The following is a 23,930-nucleotide window of genomic DNA, read 5'->3' as shown; positions in this document are numbered from 1 at the left end:
GAGTATTTCCAGCACTTGCTGTTTTTAATAACTCTGTTTCTCTCTCCACAGATACTGCCTGACCTGCTGAGTATTTCCAGCACTTGCTGTTTTTATTAACTCTGTTTCTCTCTCCACAGATACTGCCTGACCTGCTGAGTATTTCCAGCACTTGCTGTTTTTATTAACTCTGTTTCTCTCTCCACAGATACTGCCCGACCTGCTGAGTATTTCCAGCACTTGCTGTTTTTAATAACTCTGTTTCTCTCTCCACAGATACTGCCTGACCTGCTGAGTATTTCCAGCACTTGCTGTTTTTATTAACTCTGTTTCTCTCTCCACAGATACTGCCTGACCTGCTGAGTATTTCCAGCACTTGCTGTTTTTAATAACTCTGTTTCTCTCTCCACAGATACTGCCTGACCTGCTGAGTATTTCCAGCACTCTCTGTTTTTATTAACTCTGTTTCTCTCTCCACAGATACTGCCTGACCTGCTGAGTATTTCCAGCACTTGCTGTTTTTAATAACTCTGTTTCTCTCTCCACAGATACTGCCTGACCTGCTGAGTATTTCCAGCACTTGCTGTTTTTATTAACTCTGTTTCTGTCTCCACAGATACTGCCCGACCTGCTGAGTATTTCCAGCACTTGCTGTTTTTACTTCAGATTTCCAACATCTGCAGTATTTTGTTTTTATCTCACTGAAATACAGATTATCTGGTTATTTTGACATTGTATTTTTGTGGGATCTTTATGCGTACATTCACTTTGTGCTACATTACAATGGTATCTTTACCCTATTCCTCAATCCTTTATTGTAGGATCTTGCTGCCTTTTATGCAATCCTATGCCCGGTCAGGTGACTTCTCCATAACAGGGAAGATTAAGACAGCGCTGATAGAGAATGCCATCTATTATGGGACCTACCTGCTGATTTTTGGAGCTCTTCTCATCTATGTCGCGGTCCATCCTGGGCTGAGGCTCGACTGGTGAGATGACTTCTACTTACTCCCGGAGGGGCGCTTCTTTGTGTGTCTATGAGGAGGGTGGGTGCGGGGGAGGGGTGAGTTGGTGGACGTGGAGGGCGGTGAAGATGGTGGTTGGGGCGGCAGCAGGGGAGGGGGAAATTTGAAATGACAGTTGGGGGTGGTGGGGGAAGAGGGTGAAGACAGGAGCGGCGGCGGCGGGAGGACCTGCTCTCTCTCTCTCTTTCTTTCCTCTCTCTCTTTCTTTCTTTCCTCTCTCTCTCTCTTTCTTTCTTTCCTCTCTCTCTTTCTTTCTTTCCTCTCTCTCTTTCTTTCTTTCCTCTCTCTCTTTCTTTCTTTCCTCTCTCTCTTTCTTTCCTCTCTCTCTTTCTTTCTTTCCTCTCTCTCTTTCTTTCTTTCCTCTCTCTCTCTCTTTCTTTCCTCTCTCTCTCTCTTTCTTTCTTTCCTCTCTCTCTCTTTCTTTCTTTCCTCTCTCTCTCTTTCTTTCCTCTCTCTCTCTCTCTCTTTCCTCTCTCTCTCTCTTTCTTTCCTCTCTCTCTGTCTTTTTCTCTCTCTTTTTCTCTCTCTCTCTCTCTTTTTCTCTCTCTTTTTCTCTCTCTCTCTCTTTTTCTCTCTCTCTCTCTTTTTCTCTCTCTCTCTCTTTTTCTCTCTCTCTCTCTTTTTCTCTCTCTCTCTCTTTTTCTCTCTCTCTCTCTTTTTCTCTCTCTCTCTCTTTTTCTCTCTCTCTCTCTTTTTCTCTCTCTCTTTTTCTCTCTCTCTTTTTCTCTCTGTTTCTCTCTCTCTCGGCGCGCGCTGAGACTCGAAAGAAAACTTAGTGACATCACGGGAAATCTGCAAGGTGATTGGGTGAGTAGCAGCTGTTAGTGCATTTAAATAGCTTAAAAATAAGGGGAAAGTTTTATTTTGTTAAAAAAAATCCTCTGGTGATAAGGTGAGTGTTTTTTTAAAAATTCAGTGTAACGTATTAAGAATTTTAGATTGTAGTGGGTAGAACAAGGCCCCTAGTGTAATTAGTATTTTTTAATTAAGGGAGTCACTAATTAATCTAATGACAGGAGAGCTCAGCCCCATGATCTGCTCCTCCTGCACTATGTGGGAAATCAGGGATGCTTCCAGTGTCCCTGATGACCATGTGTGCAGGAAGTGTATCCATCTGCAGCTACTGACTACTCGCAGTACGGAGCTGGAGCTGTGGGTGGATTCACTGTGGAGTATCCACGATGCTGAGGATAGCATGTTTAGTGAGGTGGTCACACCGCAGGTAATGGCTGCACAGGCAGAAAAGAGATGGGTGACCACCAGACAGAGTAGTAGGCGCAGGCAGGTAGTGCAGGAGTCCCCTGTGGCCATCCCCCTCTCAAACAGATATACCGCTTTGGATACTGTTGGGGGGATGGCCTCCCAGGGGGAAGCAGCAACATCCAAGTTCATGGCACCACGGAGGGGAGGAAAAGGGGTGGAAGAGCTATCGTTATAGGGGATTCTATCGTAAGGCTGCAGATAGGCATTTCTGTGGCCACAAACGAGACTCCAGGATGGTATGTTGTCTCCCTGGTGCTAGGGTACAGGATGTCACAGAGCAGCTGCAGGACATTCTGAACGGGCAGGGTGAACAGTCAGAGGTCGTGGTACACATTGGTACCAATGACATAGGTTTCTTCCTATGTACTCTGATCAGACCCCTCATGCTTTTTAACACTTTTATTAAATCTCCTCTTAATCTTCTCTTTAAAGAGAACAGCTCCAGCTTCTCCAATCTGTTCTCGTAACTGAAGTCTCTTATCCCTGGATCCATTTTTGTAAGTCTTATCTGTACTCTCTCCAGTGCCTTCCCATCCTTTCTAAAGCACCTGCCCAGAATTCTCCAGTTGAGGCCAAACCAGTGTTTTCTAAAGGTTTTATAACTTCCTTACTTTTGTACTCATGCCTCTATTAAGAAAGCCCAGGATCCCCTGTTGGCCTTATTAACTTCCTCTGCCTGCCCTGTCACCTTCAACCATTTATGCAAATAAGCCCCCTGCTTCCTCTGCTCCTGTACCCCCTTTAAAATTGTATCCTTGATTTTATATTGCATTTTGCTCATTCTTCCCACCAGCAGGACTCACCAACCAGAGATGGCTCAAGGGCAATTAGGGATGGGCAATAAATGTTGGCCTAGCTGACAACAATGTGGAAAATTGCTCAGGTGTGTCCTGTCCTCAAAAAGCAGGCAATATTCAACCCAGCCAATTACCGCCCCATCAGCCTACTCTCAATCATCAGTAAAGTGATGGAAGGTGTCATCAACAGTGCCATCAAGTGGCACTTGCTTAGCAATAACCTGCTCAGTGACGCTCAGTTTGGGTTCTGCCAGGGCCACTCAGCTCTTGACCTCATTACAGCCTTAGTTCAAACATGGACAAAAGAGCTGAACTCAAGAGGTGAGGTGAGAGTAACTGCCCTTGACATCAAGGCAGCATTTGACCGAGTATGGCATCAAGGAGCATGAGCAAAACTGGAGTCAATGGGAATCAGGAGGAAAACCCTCCGCTGGTTGGAGTCATGCCTAGCGCAAAGGAAGATGGTTGTTGGAGGTCAATCATCTCAATTCCAGGACAGATAGAAATAAATGAATATGATTTGATAGCTATCACAGGGACATGGTTGCAGGATCACCAGGACTGGAATCTCAATGTTCAAGGATATTCGACGTTCCGGAAGAATAGGCAGAAAGGAAAAGGGGAGGTGGGGTAACTTTTTATTAAAGGAAGGGATCAGTGCAGTTGTGAATAATGATTTAGGTGTAATAGATTGTGATGTAGAATCAGTTTGGGTGGAAATAAGGAATGTGAAGGGAAAGAAATCACGGGTGGGAGTGGTCTATAGGCCCCCGAGGAGTTGCCTCTCCCTAAGACAGAATATTAATCAGGAAATAATGGAGGTGTGTAAGAAGGGCACTGCAATTATCATGGGTGATTTTAATCTGCATATAGACTTGACAAATCAAATTGGCAAGGGTAATATGGAAGACGAATTTGTAGAGTGCATCAGGGATTGTTACTTAGAGCAATACGTTGCAGAAGGGTGACGCAGTGGTTAGCACCGCAGCCTCACAGCTCCAGCGACCCGGGTTCAATTCTGGGTACTGCCTGTGTGGAGTTTGCAAGTTCTCCCTGTGTCTGCGTGGGTTTCTTGCACATGAAACACAAAAGGTTAGCATGCAGGTGCAACAAGTAATTAGGAAGGCAAATGGAATTTTGGCCTTTATTGCTTGGGAATTGGAGTTTAAAAATAGGGAAGTCTTGTTACAACTGTACAGGGTGTTGGTGATGCCACACCTGGAGCACTGCGTACAGTTTTGGTCCCCGCATTTAAAGAAGGATATTCTATCATTGGAGGCAGTTCAGGAAAGGTTCACTAGGCTGATTCCTGGGATGAAGGGATTGTCTTCTCAAGAATGGCTAAACAGGTTAGGCCTTTATTCACTGGAGTTTCGAAGAATGAGAGGTGATCTTATAGAAACATCTAAGATTCTAAGTGGGCTTGACAGGGTAGATGTAGAGAAGATGTTTCCACTGGTGGGGGAATCTCGAACTAGGGGACATAGTTACAGAATAAGGGGGCACACATTTAAAACTGAAATGCGAAGGAATTTCTTCTCTCAGAGGGTGGTGAGTCTCTGGAATTCTCTACCTCAGAGTTGTGGAGGCTAGGTCACTAAATGTATTTAAGGAGGAGGTAGATAGATTTTTGAAATCTCGGGGAGTCGAGGGTTATGTGGAGCAGGCCCGAAAGAGGAGTTGAGGCCTGGGATAGATCAGCCATGATCTTATTGAATGGCGGGGTAGGCTTGAGGGGCTGAATGGCCTACTCCTGCTCCTATTTCTTATGTTCTTATCACTGCAGGAGTTCCTCAGGGTTGTGTCCTAGTGTTACGACTGAGGCGGGAGGAGTGCACTGTTTAATCTAGTCCCACTTCTGCACTGGTCACAACAAATATTTTAAAATTTCCCCTCTTGCTGATATAGTCAGTCATATACTCTATTTTCCAGAATAGAGTCACAGAGTCGTACAACATAGAAACAGGCCCTTCGGCCCACCGCGTCCATGCCGACCATAATGCCTACCTATACTAATCCCACCTGCCTGCATTAATTCCATATCCCTCTATGCCTTTCTCATTCAAGTACCTGTCCAGATGCCTCTTAAATGTTGCTACTGTTCCTGCCTCCACCACCTCCTCTGGCAGCTCATTCCAGGTACCCACTATTCTTTGTGTGAGAAATTTACCCCTTTGATCCCCTTTAAATCTCCTCCCTCTCACCTTAAATCTATGCCCTCTAGTTTTAGTCACCCCTACAATGGGAAACAGACTCTGGCTATCTACCCTATCTATGCCTCTCATAATTTTATACACCTCTATCATGTCCCCTCTCAGCCTCCTTCGCTCCAGGGAAAACAGACCCAGCCTATCCAATCTCTCTTTGTAACTCAAGCCCTCCAAACCAGGCAACATCCTTGTGAATCTTTTCTGCACCCTCTCCAGCTTCATCACATCTTTCCTGTAGTGCGGCGACCAGAACTGCACACAGTACTCCAAATGCGGCCTAACCAACGTTATGTGCAACTGTAACATGACGTCCCAACTCTTGTACTCAATGCCTCGGCTGATGAAGGCAAGCATGCCATACGCCTTCTTCACCACCCTGTCTACCTGTGTTGCCACTTTCAGGGAACTATGTACTTGCACCCCAAGGTCTCTCTGCTCAAGAACACTCCCCAGGGCCCTGACATTCACTGTATATGTCCTGCCCCAGTTTAACTTCCCAAAATGCATCACTTCACGCTTGTCTGCGTTAAATACCATTTGCCAATCCCTTGCCCACTTTCCCAGTTGATCTGTATCCTGTTGTAACCTTAGACAACCTCCTTCACTGTCCACTACACCACCAATTTTGATGTCATCTGCAAACTTACATAGCATCTGAGGATACACCTGGTCAGGCCCTGGGGATTTATCCACCTTAATGCGCTTCAAAACCTCCAACACCTCCTTCTTTGTAATGTTGATATGCTCCAGGATATCACTGTTCCCTCCCTTGAACACACTAGCTTCCATGACCTTCTCCACGGTAAATACAGACAAGAAATATTCATTTAAGACCTCGCCCATTTTCTGTGGCTCCACACATAGATTGCCACACTGATCCTTAAGGGGACGTACTCTCTCCCTAGCTACCCTTTTACTCTTAATATACTTATAGAATCTTTTAGGATTCTCCTTTATCTTATCTGCCAGGGAAATCTCATGGCCCCTTTTCACCCTCCTAATTTCCTTCTTAAGTGTACTCCTACATCCCCTATACTCCTCGAGGGACTCACTTGATCCCAGCTGCCTATACCTGACATATGCCTCCTTCTTTGTCCTGACCAGACCCTCAATATCCCTCGTCAACCAAGGTTCCCTAAACTTGCCAGCCTTGCCCTTCCATCTAACAGGAACATGCCGGCCCTGAACTCTTCCTGACTCACTTTTAAAAGCCTCCAACTTACCAGACGTCCCTTTACCTGTAAACAACCTCTCCCATTCAACTTTTGAGAGTTCCTGTCTGATGCCATCGAAATTAGCCCTCCCCCAATTTAGGACTTCAACCTGAGGACCAGTCCTATCCTTTTCCATAACTATCTTGGAGCTAATAGGGTTATGGTCACTGGTCCCAAAGTGCTCCCCCACTGACACATCAACCACCTGCCCATCCTCATTTCCTAAGAGGAGGTCGAGTGTAGCCCCTTCTCTAGTAGGGCCATCCACATACTGCTTCAGAAAACTATCCTGGACACACTTAACAAATTCTTCCCCATCTGATCCCTTAGCACTGTGGCAGTCCCGGTCAATATTAGGGAAGTTAAAATCTACCTACTATTACAACCCTATAATTCCTACACCTATCTGTGATTTCCCTACATATATGCTCCTCCAATTCTCTCTCACTATTGGGGGGCCTATAGTATAATCCCATCAAAGTGATCACCCCTTTCTTATTTCTAAGATCTACCCATATGGCCTCGCTGGACATTCCCCCCGGGATATCCTCTCTAAGTACTGCCGTGATGTCCTCCCTAATCAATAGTGCAACTCCCCCTCCTCTCTTACCTCCACCTCTGTCACGCCGGAAGCATCGGTACCCTGGAACATTGAACTGCCAGCCCTGCCCATCCCTCAACCACGTTTCCGTAATAGCTATAATATCACAATCCCATGTACTGATCCATGCTCTGAGTTCATCTGCCTTACCTGTAAGGCTTCTTGCATTAAAGTAAATGCAGTTTAGCCTACCAGACCTTCCACGCTCCCTGTCCTGCCCCTGCCCGGCCTGCCTACTGGACTTGCTTGCTTTAACCTCTACATTTGCCTCAACTATCTGATCGGAGAGACTAGTACTTTGGGTCCCACCCTCCCGCCAGACTAGTTTAAACCCTCCCGAGTAGTATTAGCAAACCTCCCAGCAAGGATATTGGTCCCCTTCCAGTTTAGATGCAACCCGTCCTTCTTGTACAGGTCACCTCTGCACCAGAAGAGATCCCAATGATCCAAGTAGCTGAAGCCCTCCCGCCTACACCAGCTCTTCAGCCACGCATTCATTTGCCTTATCCTCCTATTCCTACCCTCACTAGCACGTGGCACAGGGAGTAATCCTGAGATTACAGCCCTAGAGATCCTGCTTTTTAACCTTCTGCCCAGCTCCCTATATTCACTTTGCAGGACCTCATCTTTCTTCCTGCCTATGTCGTTAGTACCAATATGAACCGAGATCTCCGGCTGCTCACCCTCCCCTTTCAGAATGTCCTGCAGCCACTCCGAGACATCCTTGACCCTAGCACCAGGGAGGCAACATACCATCCTGGAGTCTCGTTTGTGGCCACAGAAACACCTATCTTCACCCCTTACTATGAAATCCCCTATCACTATAGCTCTTCCAACCCTTTTCCTCCCCTGCTGTGCAGCAGAGCCCTCAGTGGTGCCACGAACTTGACTGTTGCTGCTTCCCCCTGGGAGGTCATTCCCCACAACAGTATCCAAAGCGGTATATCTGTTTGAGAGGGGGATGGCCACAGGGGACTCCTGCACTACCTGCCTGCACCTACTACTCCGTCTGGTGGTCACCCATCCCTCTTGTCTGCCTGTGCAGCCATTACCTGCGGTTTGACCACCTCTCTAAACGTGCTATCCACGACGTCCTCAGCATCGCGGATGCTCCACAGTGAATCCACCCGCAGCTCCAGCTCCTTAATGCGGGTAGTCAGTAGCTGCAGATGGATACACTTCCTGCACACATGGTCATCAGGGACACCGGAAGCATCCCTGATTTCCCACATAGTGCAGGAGGAGCAGATCACGGGGCTGAGCTCTCCTGTCATGACTTACCCTTAGATTAATTAGTGACTCCGTTAATTAAAAAATACTAATTACACTAGGGGCCTTGTTCTACCCACTACAATCTAAAATTAAAAAAAAAAATACTTTAGTAGTACTCACCTTATCTCCAGAGGTTTTATTTTCAACAAAAAAAATGTACCCCTTAGTTTTATGATATTCTAACAGCTGCTACTCACTAACCAGGTTTCTTTAACAAACAACAAAATTATCTGTTTATTGTGGAACAAGTCTTAACTAGTAATGAAATAAAGCATAAACACAGATTTTAAATTTTAAAGTCCCCTTTTTACATTTTCCAAATTTGAAAGTCCTTTTTTTTTAACCGTGGCCCCTCACACTCACACACATACTGATTAACCAGAAAAATGAAAGGGTTATTTTATATTCAGAGCTCTTTTACAGACAGAAAAAGCATTTGAGCTGATTACTTGCTCATTTTTGAAGAAAACAGCAGATGAGATATGTTGTTCAAATAGTTGTTTGGTAGTACAGAAGAACAAAGAACAGTACAGCACAGGAACAGGCCATTCGGCCCTCCAAGCCTGCGCCGAACTTGATGCCTGCCTAAACTAAAACCTTCTGCACTTCCGGGGTCCGTATCCCTCTATTCCCATCCTATTCATGTATTTGTCAAGATGCCTCTTAAACGTCGCTATCGTACCTGCTTCCACCACCTCCCCCGGCAACAGGTTCCAGGCACTCACCACCCTCTGTGTAAAGAACTTGCCTCACACATCCCTTCTAAACTTTGCCCCTCTCACCTTAAACCTATATCCCCTAGTAACTGACTCTTCCACCCTGGGAAAAAGCTTCTGACTATCTACTCTGTCCATGCCGCTCATAACTTTGTAAACCTCTATCATGTCGCCCCTCCACCTCCGTCGTTCCAGTGAAAACAATCCGAGTTTATCCAACCTCTCCTCATAGCTAATGCCCTCCAGACCAGGCAACATCCTGGTAAACCTCTTCTGTACCCTCTCCAAAGCCTCCACGTCCTTCTGGTAGTGTGGCGACCAGAATTGCACGCAATATTCCAAGTGTGGCCTAACGAAAGTTCTGTACAGCTGCAGCATGACTTGCCAATTTTTATACTCTACGCCCCGACCGATGAAGGCAAGCATGCCGTATGCCTTCTTGACTACCTTATCCACCTGCGTTGCCACTTTCAGTGACCTGTGGACCTGTACGCCCAGATCTCTCTGCCTGTCAATACTCCTAAGGGTTCTGCCATTTACTGTATACATCCCACCTGCATTAGACCTTCCAAAATGCATTACCTCACATTTGTCCGGATTAAACTCCATCTGCCATTTCTCCGCCCAAGTCTCCAACCGATCTATATCCTGCTGTATCCTCTCACAATCCTCATCACTGTCCGCAACTCCACCAACCTTTGTGTCATCCGCAAACTTACTAATCAGACCATCTACATTTTCCTCCAAATCATTTATATATATACTACAAACAGCAAAGGTCCCAGCACTGATCCCTGCGGAACACCACTAGTCACATCCCTCCATTCAGAAAAACACCCATCCACTGCTACCCTCTGTCTTCTGTGACTGAGCCAGTTCTGTATCCATTTTGCATACCGGTGTGTCTGGATTCGTGGCAAACATGCCCCGAGCACTGCCCCTCACCACCCCCGTCGCGACCATCAATTGCTACCTTGAAGGGCAAAATGAAATTTGGAGCAGCCAACACTGGTTCATTCGTCAAAATTGTTTTCAGCCTCTCAAAAGATGCTTGGCACTCCCCTGACCACATTACCTTGGTTTTCATGTTCTGCAGCAAATCTGTCAGTGGAGTAAATATAGTGTTAAAATTTGGTACAAACATTCGGTAGAAGCTACACATCCCCAAAAACCTCGTGATTTCTTGCTCAGTCTTCGGGGTAGGGAACTCCACCAGTGCTTGTACTTTTGTTTTTCTTGACAGCACTTGTCCGTGCCCTACTATATACCTGAGGTAGGTCACTCTCGCTTTCACAAATTCACTTTTGGCAATGTTTATTATTAAATCAGCCAATTTTAATTTCCTAAACAGAATTTCTAGTTGTTCCAAGCGGTCCTTCCAAGTGTCATTGTATACCAGCACATCATCAAGGTAAACCACACAGTTAGGAACACTGGCTACCACTTGGTTCATTAGTCTCTGAAAGGTTGCTGAGACATTTTTTAGCCCGAATGGCATCACTTGACACTGGAAAAGACCATCCGGTATGACAAAGGCCGATATTTCTTGAGCTTGGGGTGTTAAAGGAACTCGCCAGTATCGCTTTTAGAAATCTATCTTTGTAAGAAACATGGCACTGTCCACTCTGTCAATACAGTCTTCCAAGCGAGGAATTGGGTACTGTATTGACTTTTCTGGAGTCTACACAGAGAACCGTTGAACTGTCAGGTTTAGGCACTAATACTACTGGTGAGCTCCAGCTGCTTTGACTGGGTTCAATTTGGAGGTTTTCCAGCATGGATTGGATTTCTGCTTTTACCTGGGCCTGTTTCTCTGGATTTAAGCGATAAGGATACTGTTTTATAGGAACGGATTCCCCGACATCCACATCATGTGTGGCTAAGATTGTACATCCTGGCTTATCCCTACAGTCTCTCTTAAATGCTGTGAGTAGCCTTGTTAGGTCATCTTGTTTGGTCTGGATCTAAATATGAAAGCGTAGTGTCCAATCTCCCTAACAATTCAATATTAGCTAACTGGATAGGAGGAGATTCAATTTGAGAATTGTCTCGGCCTCCTTCTGCCTCGTCCTCACTATCCCCTTCATCCTTCACTGTCCCTACTGCCTGACAGACCTGTACTGGCTAATCCTCCTCGTGATAATATTGTTTTAACATATTGATATGACACAGCCGATTCTTTTTCCAGTGATCTGGGGTGTCAATCAAATAATTTACTTCAAAATAAAAGCAAAATACAGTGGATGCTGGAAATCAGAAATAAAAACTAAGTGCTGGAAAACTCAGCAGGTCTGGCGGTATCTGAAATTATTGAACTCAACGTTCGCAGATGATTGCACAAAGGGAGGTGGTGGCATTGCTGGACTAGTAATTCAGAGGCCCAGGCTAGTGCTCTGGGGACATGGGTTCGAATCCCACCAAGGCAGATGGTGAAATTTGAATTCAATTAATAAATCTGGAGGCTAGTATAATGCTGATAATGAAACTATTGTCAATTGTTCTACAAACCTAATTCACTAATGCCCTTGAGGGAAGGAAATCTGTCGTCCTTACCTGGTCTGGCCTACATGTGATTCCAGACCCACAGTAATGTGGTTAACTCTTAAATGCCCTCTGAAATAGCCCAGCAAACCACTCAGTTCAATGAGGGGTGGGTAATAAATGCTCCTTCGACAGCACCTTCCAAACCCGCAAACTCTACCACCTAGAAGGACAAGGGCAGCAGACGTGTGGGAACTCCACCACCTGCAAGTTCCCCTCCAAGTCACACACCATCCTGACTTGGAACTATATCACCGTTCCTTCACTGTCGCTGGGTCAAAATCCTGGAACTCCCTTCCTAACAGCACTGTGGGTATACCTACCCCACATGGACTGCAACGGTTCAAGAAGGCAGCTCACCACCACCTTCTCAAGGGCAATTAGGGATGGGCAATAAATGCTGGCATAGATCCCATGAATGAATCAAAAAAAATTAAACCAAGAGGTAATGGTGAACCTCGATGAAACCTGTATAGGACCTCAGTTAGAGACTGTCAGCAGCATTTGCAGCTCCACACGACAGGAAGGACATTGAGGCTTCAGAGAGGGTTTGTTTTTTTATTCATTCATGGGATGTGGGCGTCACTGGCTATGCCAGCTCAGATGATTGACCTCCAACAACCACAACCACAACCATCTTCCTTTGCGCTAGGTATGACTCCAGCCAGCGGAGGGTTTTCCCCCGATTCCCATTGACCTCAGTTTTGTTAGGGCTGCTTGATGCCATACTCGGTCAAATGCTGCCTTGATGTCAAGGGCAGTCACTCTCACCTCTTCTCTTGTGTTGAGCACAGATTCACTCAGACACTGACTAGTTTGAGGAAATACCGAAACGAAGGAAGACATTAAAAATTGGGGCTTCTTTAGTCATCGGTCATCGAGTCATAGAGTTATACAGCACAGAAACAGGCCCATCGTGTCCGTGAAGGCCATCAACCACCTATCTATCCGAATCCCATTTTCCAGCACTTGGCCCGTAGTCTTGTATGCTATAGCGTTTCAAGTGCTTATCTAAATACTTCTTAAATGTTGTGAGGGTTCCTGCCTCTACCACCTCTTCAGGCAGTGCGTTCCAGATTCCAACCACCCTCTGGGTGAAAAAATGTTTCCTCAAATTCCCTCTAAACCTTCTGCCCCTTGCCTTAAATCTCTGCCCCCTGGTTATTGGCCCCTCCACAAAGGGAAAAAGTTTCTTCCTATCTAACCTATCAATGCCCCTCATAATTTTGTACACCTCAATCAGGTCCCCCCTCAGCCTTCTCTGCTCGAAGGAAAACAACCCGAGCCTTTTCAGTCTCTCTTCATAGCTGAAATACTCCAGCCCAGGCAACATCCTGGTGAATCTCCTCTGCACCCTCTCCAGTGCAATCACATCCTTCCTAGAGTGTGGTGACCAGAACAGTACACAGTACTCCAGCTGTGGCCTAATTAGCGTTTTATACAGCTCCATCATAACCTCCCTGCTCTTATATTCTATGCTTCGGCTAATAAAGGCAAGTATCCCATAAGCTTTCCTAAGCACCTTATCTAGCTGTGCTGCTGCCTTCAGTGATCTATGGACAAGTACACCAAGGTACTTCCTATGTTCTGAAGAATGAAGCAGATTTTGGAGTGCTCTAACAGAGGGATTTATAATGGTGACAGGGTGGTACAGAGTAGGCCAAAGGAGACTGAACAGCCTGGGGTCTGGATCGGTACTACTTCTGTGATGATTAGTGACTGGGGGTAGGGGGGGGTGATTTTTGGAATGGGGAGAAATGGCTGTTGGGTAATGTTTGGGGTGGGTGATATTCTTGGGGGTGTGAGCTGGGTGATTTTGGGGTGATGTTTCTGGGAGGTGTGAGCTCTGTGATGTTCGGGGGCGGTGCCTGCCTTTGCGGCTGTGTTGGTCAGAAGCTGGTGGTCAGATGTGTGTGTCACAGTATAACTCCGATTACTGTGTGTGTGTGTCTCTGTATAATTCTGATTACTGTGTGTGTGTCTCTGTATAACTCTGATTACTGTGTGTGTGTCTCTGTATAATTCTGATTACTGTGTGTGTGTCTCTGTATAACTCCGATTACTGTGTGTGTGTCTCTGTATAACTCTGATTACTGTGTGTGTGTCTCTGTATAATTCTGATTACTGTGTGTGTGTCTCTGTATAACTCCGATTACTGTGTGTGTGTCTCTGTATAATTCTGATTACTGTGTGTGTGTCTCTGTATAACTCTGATTACTGTGTGTGTGTCTCTGCATAACTCCGATTACTGTGTGTGTGTCACTGTATAACTCTGATTACTGTGTGTGTGTCTCTGTATAATTCTGATTACTGTGTGTGTGTCTCTGTATAACTCCGATTACTGTGTGTGTGTCTCTGTATAATTCTGATTACTGTGTGTGTGTCTCTGTATAACTCTGATTACTGTGTGTGTCTCTGCATAACTCCGATTACTGTGTGTGTGTGTCTCTGTATAATTCTGATTACTGTGTGTGTGTCTCTGTATAACTCTGATTACTGTGTGTGTCTCTGCATAACTCCGATTACTGTGTGTGTGTGTCTCTGTATAATTCTGATTACTGTGTGTGTGTCTCTGTATAACTCTGATTACTGTGTGTGTGTCACTGTATAACTCTGATTACTGTGTGTGTCTCTGTATAACTCTGATTACTGTGTGTGTGTCTCTGTATAACTCTGATTACTGTGTGTGTGTCTCCGTATAACTCCGATTACTGTGTGTGTGTCACTGTGTAACTCTGATTACTGTGTGTGTGTCACTGTGTAACTCTGATTACTGTGTGTGTGTCACTGTATAACTCTGATTACTGTGTGTGTGTGTCTCTGTGTAACTCTGATTACTGTGTGTGTGTCTCTGTATAACTCTGATTACTGTGTGTGTGTCACTGTATAACTCTGATTACTGTGTGTGTGTCTCTGTATAACTCTGATTACTGTGTGTGTGTCACTGTATAACTCTGATTACTGTGTGTGTGTCTCTGTATAACTCTGATTACTGTGTGTGTGTCTCTGTATAACTCTGATTACTGTGTGTGTGTCTCCGTATAACTCCGATTACTGTGTGTGTGTCACTGTGTAACTCTGATTACTGTGTGTGTGTCACTGTGTAACTCTGATTACTGTGTGTGTGTCTCTGTATAACTCTGATTACTGTGTGTGTGTGTCTCTGTATAACTCTGATTACTGTGTGTGTGTCTCTGTATAACTCTGATTACTGTGTGTGTGTCTCTGTATAACTCTGATTACTGTGTGTGTGTCTCTGTATAACTCTGATTACTGTGTGTGTGTGTCTCTGTATAACTCTGATCACTGTGTGTGTGTCTCTGTATAACACTGATTACTGTGTGTGTGTCTCTGTATAACTCCGATGACTGTGTGTGTGTCTCTGTATAACTCTGATTACTGTGTGTGTATCTCTGTATAACTCTGATTACTGTGTGTGTGTCTCTGTATAACTCTGATTACTGTGTGTGTCTCTGTATAATTCTGATTACTGTGTGTGTGTCTCTGCATAACTCCGATTACTGTGTGTGTGTCTCTGTATAACTCTGATTACTGTGTGTGTGTCTCTGTATAACTCTGATTACTGTGTGTGTGTCTCTGCATAACTCCGATTACTGTGTGTGTGTCGCTGTATAACTCTGATTACTGTGTGTGTGTCTCTGTATAACTCTGATTACTGTGTGTGTGTCTCTGTATAACTCTGATTACTGTGTGTGTGTCTCTGTATAACTCTGATTACTGTGTGTGTGTCTCTGTATAACTCTGATTACTGTGTGTGTGTCTCTGTATAACTCTGATTACTGTGTGTGTGTCTCTGTATAACTCTGATTACTGTGTGTGTGTCTCTGTATAACTCTGATTACTGTGTGTGTGTCACTGTATAACTCTGATTACTGTGTGTGTGTCTCTGTATAACTCTGATTACTGTGTGTGTGTCACTGTATAACTCTGATTACTGTGTGTGTGTCTCTGTATAACTCTGATTACTGTGTGTGTGTCTCTGTATAACTCTGATTACTGTATGTGTGTCTCTGTATAACTCTGATTACTGTGTGTGTCTCTGTATAATTCTGATTACTGTGTGTGTGTCACTGTATAACTCTGATTACTGTGTGTCTGTGTCTCTGTGTAACTCTGATTACTGTGTGTGTGTCTCTGTATAACTCTGATTACTGTGTGTGTGTCACTGTATAACTCTGATTACTGTGTGTGTGTCTCTGTATAACTCTGATTACTGTGTGTGTGTCACTGTATAACTCTGATTACTGTGTGTGTGTCTCTGTATAACTCTGATTACTGTGTGTGTGTCTCTGTATAACTCTGATTACTGTGTGTGTGTCTCCGTATAACTCCGATTACTGTGTGTGTGTCACTGTGTAACTCTGATTACTGTGTGTGTGTCACTGTGTAACTCTGATTACTGTGTGTGTGTCTCTGTATAACTCTGATTACTGTGTGTGTGTGTCTCTGTATAACTCTGATTACTGTGTGTGTGTCTCTGTATAACTCTGATTACTGTGTGTGTGTCTCTGTATAACTCTGATTACTGTGTGTGTGTCTCTGTATAACTCTGATTACTGTGTGTGTGTGTCTCTGTATAACTCTGATCACTGTGTGTGTGTCTCTGTATAACACTGATTACTGTGTGTGTGTCTCTGTATAACTCCGATGACTGTGTGTGTGTCTCTGTATAACTCTGATTACTGTGTGTGTATCTCTGTATAACTCTGATTACTGTGTGTGTGTCTCTGTATAACTCTGATTACTGTGTGTGTCTCTGTATAATTCTGATTACTGTGTGTGTGTCTCTGCATAACTCCGATTACTGTGTGTGTGTCTCTGTATAACTCTGATTACTGTGTGTGTGTCTCTGTATAACTCTGATTACTGTGTGTGTGTCTCTGCATAACTCCGATTACTGTGTGTGTGTCACTGTATAACTCTGATTACTGTGTGTGTGTCTCTGTATAACTCTGATTACTGTGTGTGTGTCTCTGTATAACTCTGATTACTGTGTGTGTGTCTCTGTATAACTCTGATTACTGTGTGTGTGTCTCTGTATAACTCTGATTACTGTGTGTGTGTCTCTGTATAACTCTGATTACTGTGTGTGTGTCTCTGTATAACTCTGATTACTGTGTGTGTGTCTCTGTATAACTCTGATTACTGTGTGTGTGTCACTGTATAACTCTGATTACTGTGTGTGTGTCTCTGTATAACTCTGATTACTGTGTGTGTGTCACTGTATAACTCTGATTACTGTGTGTGTGTCTCTGTATAACTCTGATTACTGTGTGTGTGTCTCTGTATAACTCTGATTACTGTATGTGTGTCTCTGTATAACTCTGATTACTGTGTGTGTCTCTGTATAATTCTGATTACTGTGTGTGTGTCTCTGTATAACTCTGATTACTGTGTGTGTCTCTGTATAATTCTGATTACTGTGTGTGTGTCTCTGCATAACTCCGATTACTGTGTGTGTGTCTCTGTATAACTCTGATTACTGTGTGTGTGTCTCTGTATAATTCTGATTACTGTGTGTGTGTCTCTGCATAACTCCGATTACTGTGTGTGTGTCTCTGCATAACTCCGATTACTGTGTGTGTGTCTCTGTATAACTCTGATTACTGTGTGTGTGTCTCTGCATAACTCCGATTACTGTGTGTGTGTCTCTGTATAACTCTGATTACTGTGTGTGTGTCTCTGTATAATTCTGATTACTGTGTGTGTGTCTCTGTATAACTCTGATTACTGTGTGTGTCTCTGTATAATTCTGATTACTGTGTGTGTCTCTGTATAATTCTGATTACTGTGTGTGTGTCTCTGCATAACTCCGATTACTGTGTGTGTGTCTCTGTATAACTCTGATTACTGTGTGTGTGTCTCTGTATAATTCTGATTACTGTGTGTGTGTCTCTGTATAATTCTGATTACTGTGTGTGTGTCTCTGCATAACTCCGATTACTGTGTGTGTGTCTCTGTATAATTCTGATTACTGTGTGTGTGTCTCTGCATAACTCCGATTACTGTGTGTGTGTCTCTGCATAACTCCGATTACTGTGTGTGTGTCTCTGTATAACTCTGATTACTGTGTGTGTGTCACTGTATAACTCTGATTACTGTGTGTGTGTCTCTGTATAACTCTGATTACTGTGTGTGTCTCTGTATAACTCTGATTACTGTGTGTGTGTCTCTGTATAACTCCGATTACTGTGTGTGTGTCTCTGTATAACTCTGATTACTGTGTGTGTGTCTCTGTATAACTCTGATTACTGTGTGTGTCACTGTATAACTCTGATTACTGTGTGTGTGTCTCTGTATAACTCCGATTACTGTGTGTGTGTCTCTGTATAACTCTGATTACTGTGTGTGTCTCTGTATAACTCTGATTACTGTGTGTGTGTCTCTGTATAACTCCGATTACTGTGTGTGTGTCTCTGTATAACTCTGATTACTGTGTGTGTCTCTGTATAACTCTGATTACTGTGTGTGTGTCTCTGTATAACTCTGATTACTGTGTGTGTGTCACTGTATAACTCTGATTACTGTGTGTGTGTCTCTGTATAACTCCGATTACTGTGTGTGTGTCTCTGTATAACTCTGATTACTGTGTGTGTGTCACTGTATAACTCTGATCACTGTGTGTGTGTCTCTGTATAACTCTGATTACTGTGTGTGTGTCTCTGTATAACTCTGATTACTGTGTGTGTGTCTCTGTATAACTCTGATTACTGTGTGTGTCTCTGTATAACTCTGATTACTGTGTGTGTGTCTCTGTATAACTCTGATTACTGTGTGTGTGTCTCTATAACTCTGATTACTGTGTGTGTGTCTCTGTATAACTCTGATTACTGTGTGTGTGTCTCTGTATAACTCTGATTACTGTGTGTGTGTCACTGTATAACTCTGATTACTGTGTGTGTGTCTCTGTATAACTCCGATTACTGTGTGTGTGTCTCTGTATAACTCTGATTACTGTGTGTGTGTCTCTGTATAACTCTGATTACTGTGTGTGTGTCTCTGTATAACTCTGATTACTGTGTGTGTGTCTCTGTATAACTCTGATTACTGTGTGTGTCTCTGTATAACTCTGATTACTGTGTGTGTGTCTCTGTATAACTCCGATTACTGTGTGTGTGTCTCTGTATAACTCTGATTACTGTGTGTGTGTCACTGTATAACTCTGATTACTGTGTGTGTGTCTCTGTATAACTCTGATTACTGTGTGTGTCTCTGTATAACTCTGATTACTGTGTGTGTGTCTCTGTATAACTCTGATTACTGTGTGTGTGTCTCTGTATAACTCTGATTACTGTGTGTGTGTCTCTGTATAACTCTGATTACTGTGTGTGTGTCTCTGTATAACTCCGATTACTGTGTGTGTGTCTCTGCATAACTCCGATTACTGTGTGTGTGTCTCTGTATAACTCTGATTACTGTGTGTGTGTCTCTGTATAACTCTGATTACTGTGTGTGTCTCTGTATAACTCTGATTACTGTGTGTGTGTCTCTGTATAACTCCGATTACTGTGTGTGTGTCTCTGTATAACTCTGATTACTGTGTGTGTCTCTGTATAACTCTGATTACTGTGTGTGTGTCTCTGTATAACTCTGATTACTGTGTGTGTGTCACTGTATAACTCTGATTACTGTGTGTGTGTCTCTGTATAACTCTGATTACTGTGTGTGTCTCTGTATAACTCTGATTACTGTGTGTGTGTCTCTGTATAACTCCGATTACTGTGTGTGTGTCTCTGTATAACTCTGATTACTGTGTGTGTCTCTGTATAACTCCGATTACTGTGTGTGTGTCTCTGCATAACTCCGATTACTGTGTGTGTCTCTGTATAACTCTGATTACTGTGTGTGTCTCTGTATAACTCCGATTACTGTGTGTGTGTCTCTGTATAACTCCGATTACTGTGTGTGTGTCTCTGTATAACTCTGATTACTGTGTGTGTCTCTGTATAACTCTGATTACTGTGTGTGTGTCTCTGTATAACTCTGATTACTGTGTGTGTCTCTGTATAACTCTGATTACTGTGTGTGTGTCTCTGTATAATTCTGATTACTGTGTGTGTGTCTCTGTATAACTCTGATTACTGTGTGTGTCTCTGTATAATTCTGATTACTGTGTGTGTGTCTCTGCATAACTCCGATTACTGTGTGTGTGTCTCTGTATAATTCTGATTACTGTGTGTGTGTCACTGTATAACTCTGATTACTGTGTGTGTGTCTCTGTATAACTCCGATTACTGTGTGTGTGTCTCTGTATAATTCTGATTACTGTGTGTGTGTCTCTGCATAACTCCGATTACTGTGTGTGTGTCTCTGCATAACTCCGATTACTGTGTGTGTGTCTCTGTATAACTCTGATTACTGTGTGTGTGTCTCTGCATAACTCCGATTACTGTGTGTGTGTCTCTGTATAATTCTGATTACTGTGTGTGTGTCTCTGCATAACTCCGATTACTGTGTGTGTGTCTCTGCATAACTCCGATTACTGTGTGTGTGTCTCTGTATAACTCTGATTACTGTGTGTGTGTCTCTGTATAACTCTGATTACTGTGTGTGTGTCTCTGTATAACTCTGATTACTGTGTGTGTGTCTCTGCATAACTCCGATTACTGTGTGTGTGTCTCTGTATAACTCTGATTACTGTGTGTGTGTCTCTGTATAACTCTGATTACTGTGTGTGTCTCTGTATAACTCTGATTACTGTGTGTGTGTCTCTGCATAACTCCGATTACTGTGTGTGTGTCTCTGTATAACTCTGATTACTGTGTGTGTGTCTCTGTATAACTCTGATTACTGTGTGTGTCTCTGTATAACTCTGATTACTGTGTGTGTCTCTGTATAACTCTGATTACTGTGTGTGTGTCTCTGTATAATTCTGATTACTGTGTGTGTGTCTCTGTATAACTCTGATTACTGTGTGTGTCTCTGTATAATTCTGATTACTGTGTGTGTGTCTCTGTATAATTCTGATTACTGTGTGTGTGTCTCTGTATAACTCTGATTACTGTGTGTGTGTCTCTGTATAACTCTGATTACTGTGTGTGTCTCTGTATAATTCTGATTACTGTGTGTGTGTCTCTGTATAACTCTGATTACTGTGTGTGTCTCTGTATAATTCTGATTACTGTGTGTGTGTCACTGTATAACTCTGATTACTGTGTGTGTGTCTCTGTATAACTCTGATTACTGTGTGTGTCTCTGTATAACTCTGATTACTGTGTGTGTGTCTCTGTATAACTCTGATTACTGTGTGTGTCTCTGTATAACTCTGATTACTGTGTGTGTGTCACTGTTTAACTCTGATTCCTGTGTGTGTGTCTCTGTATAACTCTGATTACTGTGTGTGTGTCTCTGTATAACTCTGATTACTGTGTGTGTGTCTCCGTGTAACTCCGATTACTGTGTGTGTGTCACTGTGTAACTCTGATTACTGTGTGTGTGTCACTGTGTAACTCTGATTACTGTGTGTGTGTCTCTGTATAACTCTGATTACTGTGTGTGTGTGTCTCTGTATAACTTTGATTACTGTGTGTGTGTCTCTGTATAACTCTGATTACTGTGTGTGTGTCTCTGTATAACTCTGATTACTGTGTGTGTGTCTCTGTATAACTCTGATTACTGTGTGTGTGTCTCTGTATAACTCTGATTACTGTGTGTGTGTGTCTCTGTATAACTCTGATCACTGTGTGTGTGTCTCTGTATAACTCTGATTCCTGTGTGTGTGTCTCTGTGTAACTCTGATTACTGTGTGTGTGTCACTGGATAACACTGATTACTGTGTGTGTGTCTCTGTATAACTCCGATGACTGTGTGTGTGTCTCTGTATAACTCTGATTACTGTGTGTGTGTCTCTGTATAACACTGATTACTGTGTGTGTGTCTCTGTATAACTCCGATGACTGTGTGTGTGTCTCTGTATAACTCTGATTACTGTGTGTGTATCTCTGTATAACTCTGATTACTGTGTGTGTGTCTCTGTATAACTCTGATTACTGTGTGTGTCTCTGTATAATTCTGATTACTGTGTGTGTGTCTCTGCATAACTCCGATTACTGTGTGTGTGTCTCTGTATAACTCTGATTACTGTGTGTGTGTCTCTGTATAACTCTGATTACTGTGTGTGTGTCTCTGCATAACTCCGATTACTGTGTGTGTGTCACTGTATAACTCTGATTACTGTGTGTGTGTCTCTGTATAACTCTGATTACTGAGTGTGTGTCTCTGTATAACTCTGATTACTGTGTGTGTGTCTCTGTATAACTCTGATTACTGTGTGTGTCTCTGTATAATTCTGATTACTGTGTGTGTGTCTCTGCATAACTCCGATTACTGTGTGTGTGTCACAGTATAACTCTGATTACTGTGTGTGTGTCTCTGTATAACTCTGATTACTGTGTGTGTGTCTCTGCATAACTCCGATTACTGTGTGTGTGTCTCTGTATAACTCTGATTACTGTGTGTGTGTCACTGTATAACTCTGATTACTGTGTGTGTGTCTCTGTATAACTCTGATTACTGTGTGTGTGTCTCTGTATAACTCTGATTACTGTGTGTGTGTCTCTGTATAACTCTGATTACTGTGTGTGTGTCTCTGTATAACTCTGATTACTGTGTGTGTCTCTGTATAACTCTGATTACTGTGTGTGTCTCTGTATAATTCTGATTACTGTGTGTGTCTCTGTATAACTCTGATTACTGTGTGTGTCTCTGTATAATTCTGATTACTGTGTGTGTGTCTCTGTATAACTCTGATTACTGTGTGTGTCTCTGTATAACTCTGATTACTGTGTGTGTCTCTGTATAACTCTGATTACTGTGTGTGTGTCTCTGTATAACTCTGATTACTGTGTGTGTGTCTCTGTATAACTCTGATTACTGTGTGTGTCTCTGTATAACTCTGGTTACTGTGTGTGTCTCTGTATAACTCTGATTACTGTGTGTGTGTCTCTGTATAACTCTGATTACTGTGTGTGTGTCTCTGCATAACTCCGATTACTGTGTGTGTGTCTCTGTATAACTCTGATTACTGTGTGTGTCTCTGTATAATTCTGATTACTGTGTGTGTGTCTCTGTATAACTCTGATTACTGTGTGTGTGTCTCTGTATAACTCTGATTACTGTGTGTGTCTCTGTATAATTCTGATTACTGTGTGTGTGTCTCTGTATAACTCTGATTACTGTGTGTGTCTCTGTATAATTCTGATTACTGTGTGTGTGTCTCTGTATAACTCTGATTACTGTGTGTGTCTCTGTATAATTCTGATTACTGTGTGTGTGTCTCTGTATAACTCTGATTACTGTGTGTGTGTCTCTGTATAACTCTGATTACTGTGTGTGTCTCTGTATAATTCTGATTACTGTGTGTGTGTCTCTGCATAACTCCGATTACTGTGTGTGTGTCTCTGTATAACTCTGATTACTGTGTGTGTGTCACAGTATAATTCTGATTACTGTGTGTGTGTCTCTGCATAACTCCGATTACTGTGTGTGTGTCTCTGTGTAACTCTGATTACTGTGTGTGTGTCTCTGTATAACTCTGATTACTGTGTGTGTGTCTCTGTATAACTCTGATTACTGTGTGTGTGTCTCTGTATAACTCTGATTACTGTGTGTGTGTCTCTGTATAACTCTGATTACTGTGTGTGTGTCTCTGTATAACTCTGATTACTGTGTGTGTGTCTCTGTATAACTCTGATTACTGTGTGTGTGTCTCTGTATAACTCTGATTACTGTGTGTGTCTCTGTATAACTCTGATTACTGTGTGTGTGTCTCTGTATAACTCTGATTACTGTGTGTGTGTCTCTGTATAACTCTGATTACTGTGTGTGTGTCTCTGTATAACTCCGATTACTGTGTGTGTGTCTCTGTATAACTCTGATTACTGTGTGTGTGTCACTGTATAACTCTGATTACTGTGTGTGTGTCTCTGTATAACTCTGATTACTGTGTGTGTGTCACTGTATAACGCTGATTACTGTGTGTGTGTCACTGTATAACTCTGATTACTGTGTGTGTGTCTCTGTATAACTCTGATTACTGTGTGTGTGTCACTGTATAACTCTGATTACTGTGTGTGTGTCTCTGCATAACTCTGATTACTGTGTGTGTGTCTCTGTATAACTCTGATTACTGTGTGTGTGTCTCTGTATAACTCTGATTACTGTGTGTGTGTCACTGTATAACGCTGATTACTGTGTGTGTGTCACTGTATAACTCTGATTACTGTGTGTGTGTCACTGTATAACTCTGATTACTGTGTGTGTGTCACTGTATAACTCTGATTACTGTGTGTG

General features: G+C 43.1%; 1 protein-coding gene across 1 annotated transcript in view; it reads left to right on the top strand.

Moving 5' to 3' along the window:
* Window positions 1–23,930, top strand: part of lmbrd2b (LMBR1 domain containing 2b) — a 202,035-nt gene that overhangs the window by 50,454 nt on the left and 127,651 nt on the right. Inside the window, exon 5 of the mRNA XM_068028755.1 lies at window positions 801–968. Coding sequence (XP_067884856.1) covers window positions 801–968 — 168 coding nt within the window. The remainder of the gene's footprint in view (window positions 1–800; window positions 969–23,930) is intronic.

This window comes from Heterodontus francisci, chromosome 4 (assembly GCF_036365525.1).
Source record: "Heterodontus francisci isolate sHetFra1 chromosome 4, sHetFra1.hap1, whole genome shotgun sequence".
NCBI classification, from domain to species: domain Eukaryota; kingdom Metazoa; phylum Chordata; class Chondrichthyes; order Heterodontiformes; family Heterodontidae; genus Heterodontus; species Heterodontus francisci.
This window is presented reverse-complemented; position numbering and strand designations above follow the sequence as displayed.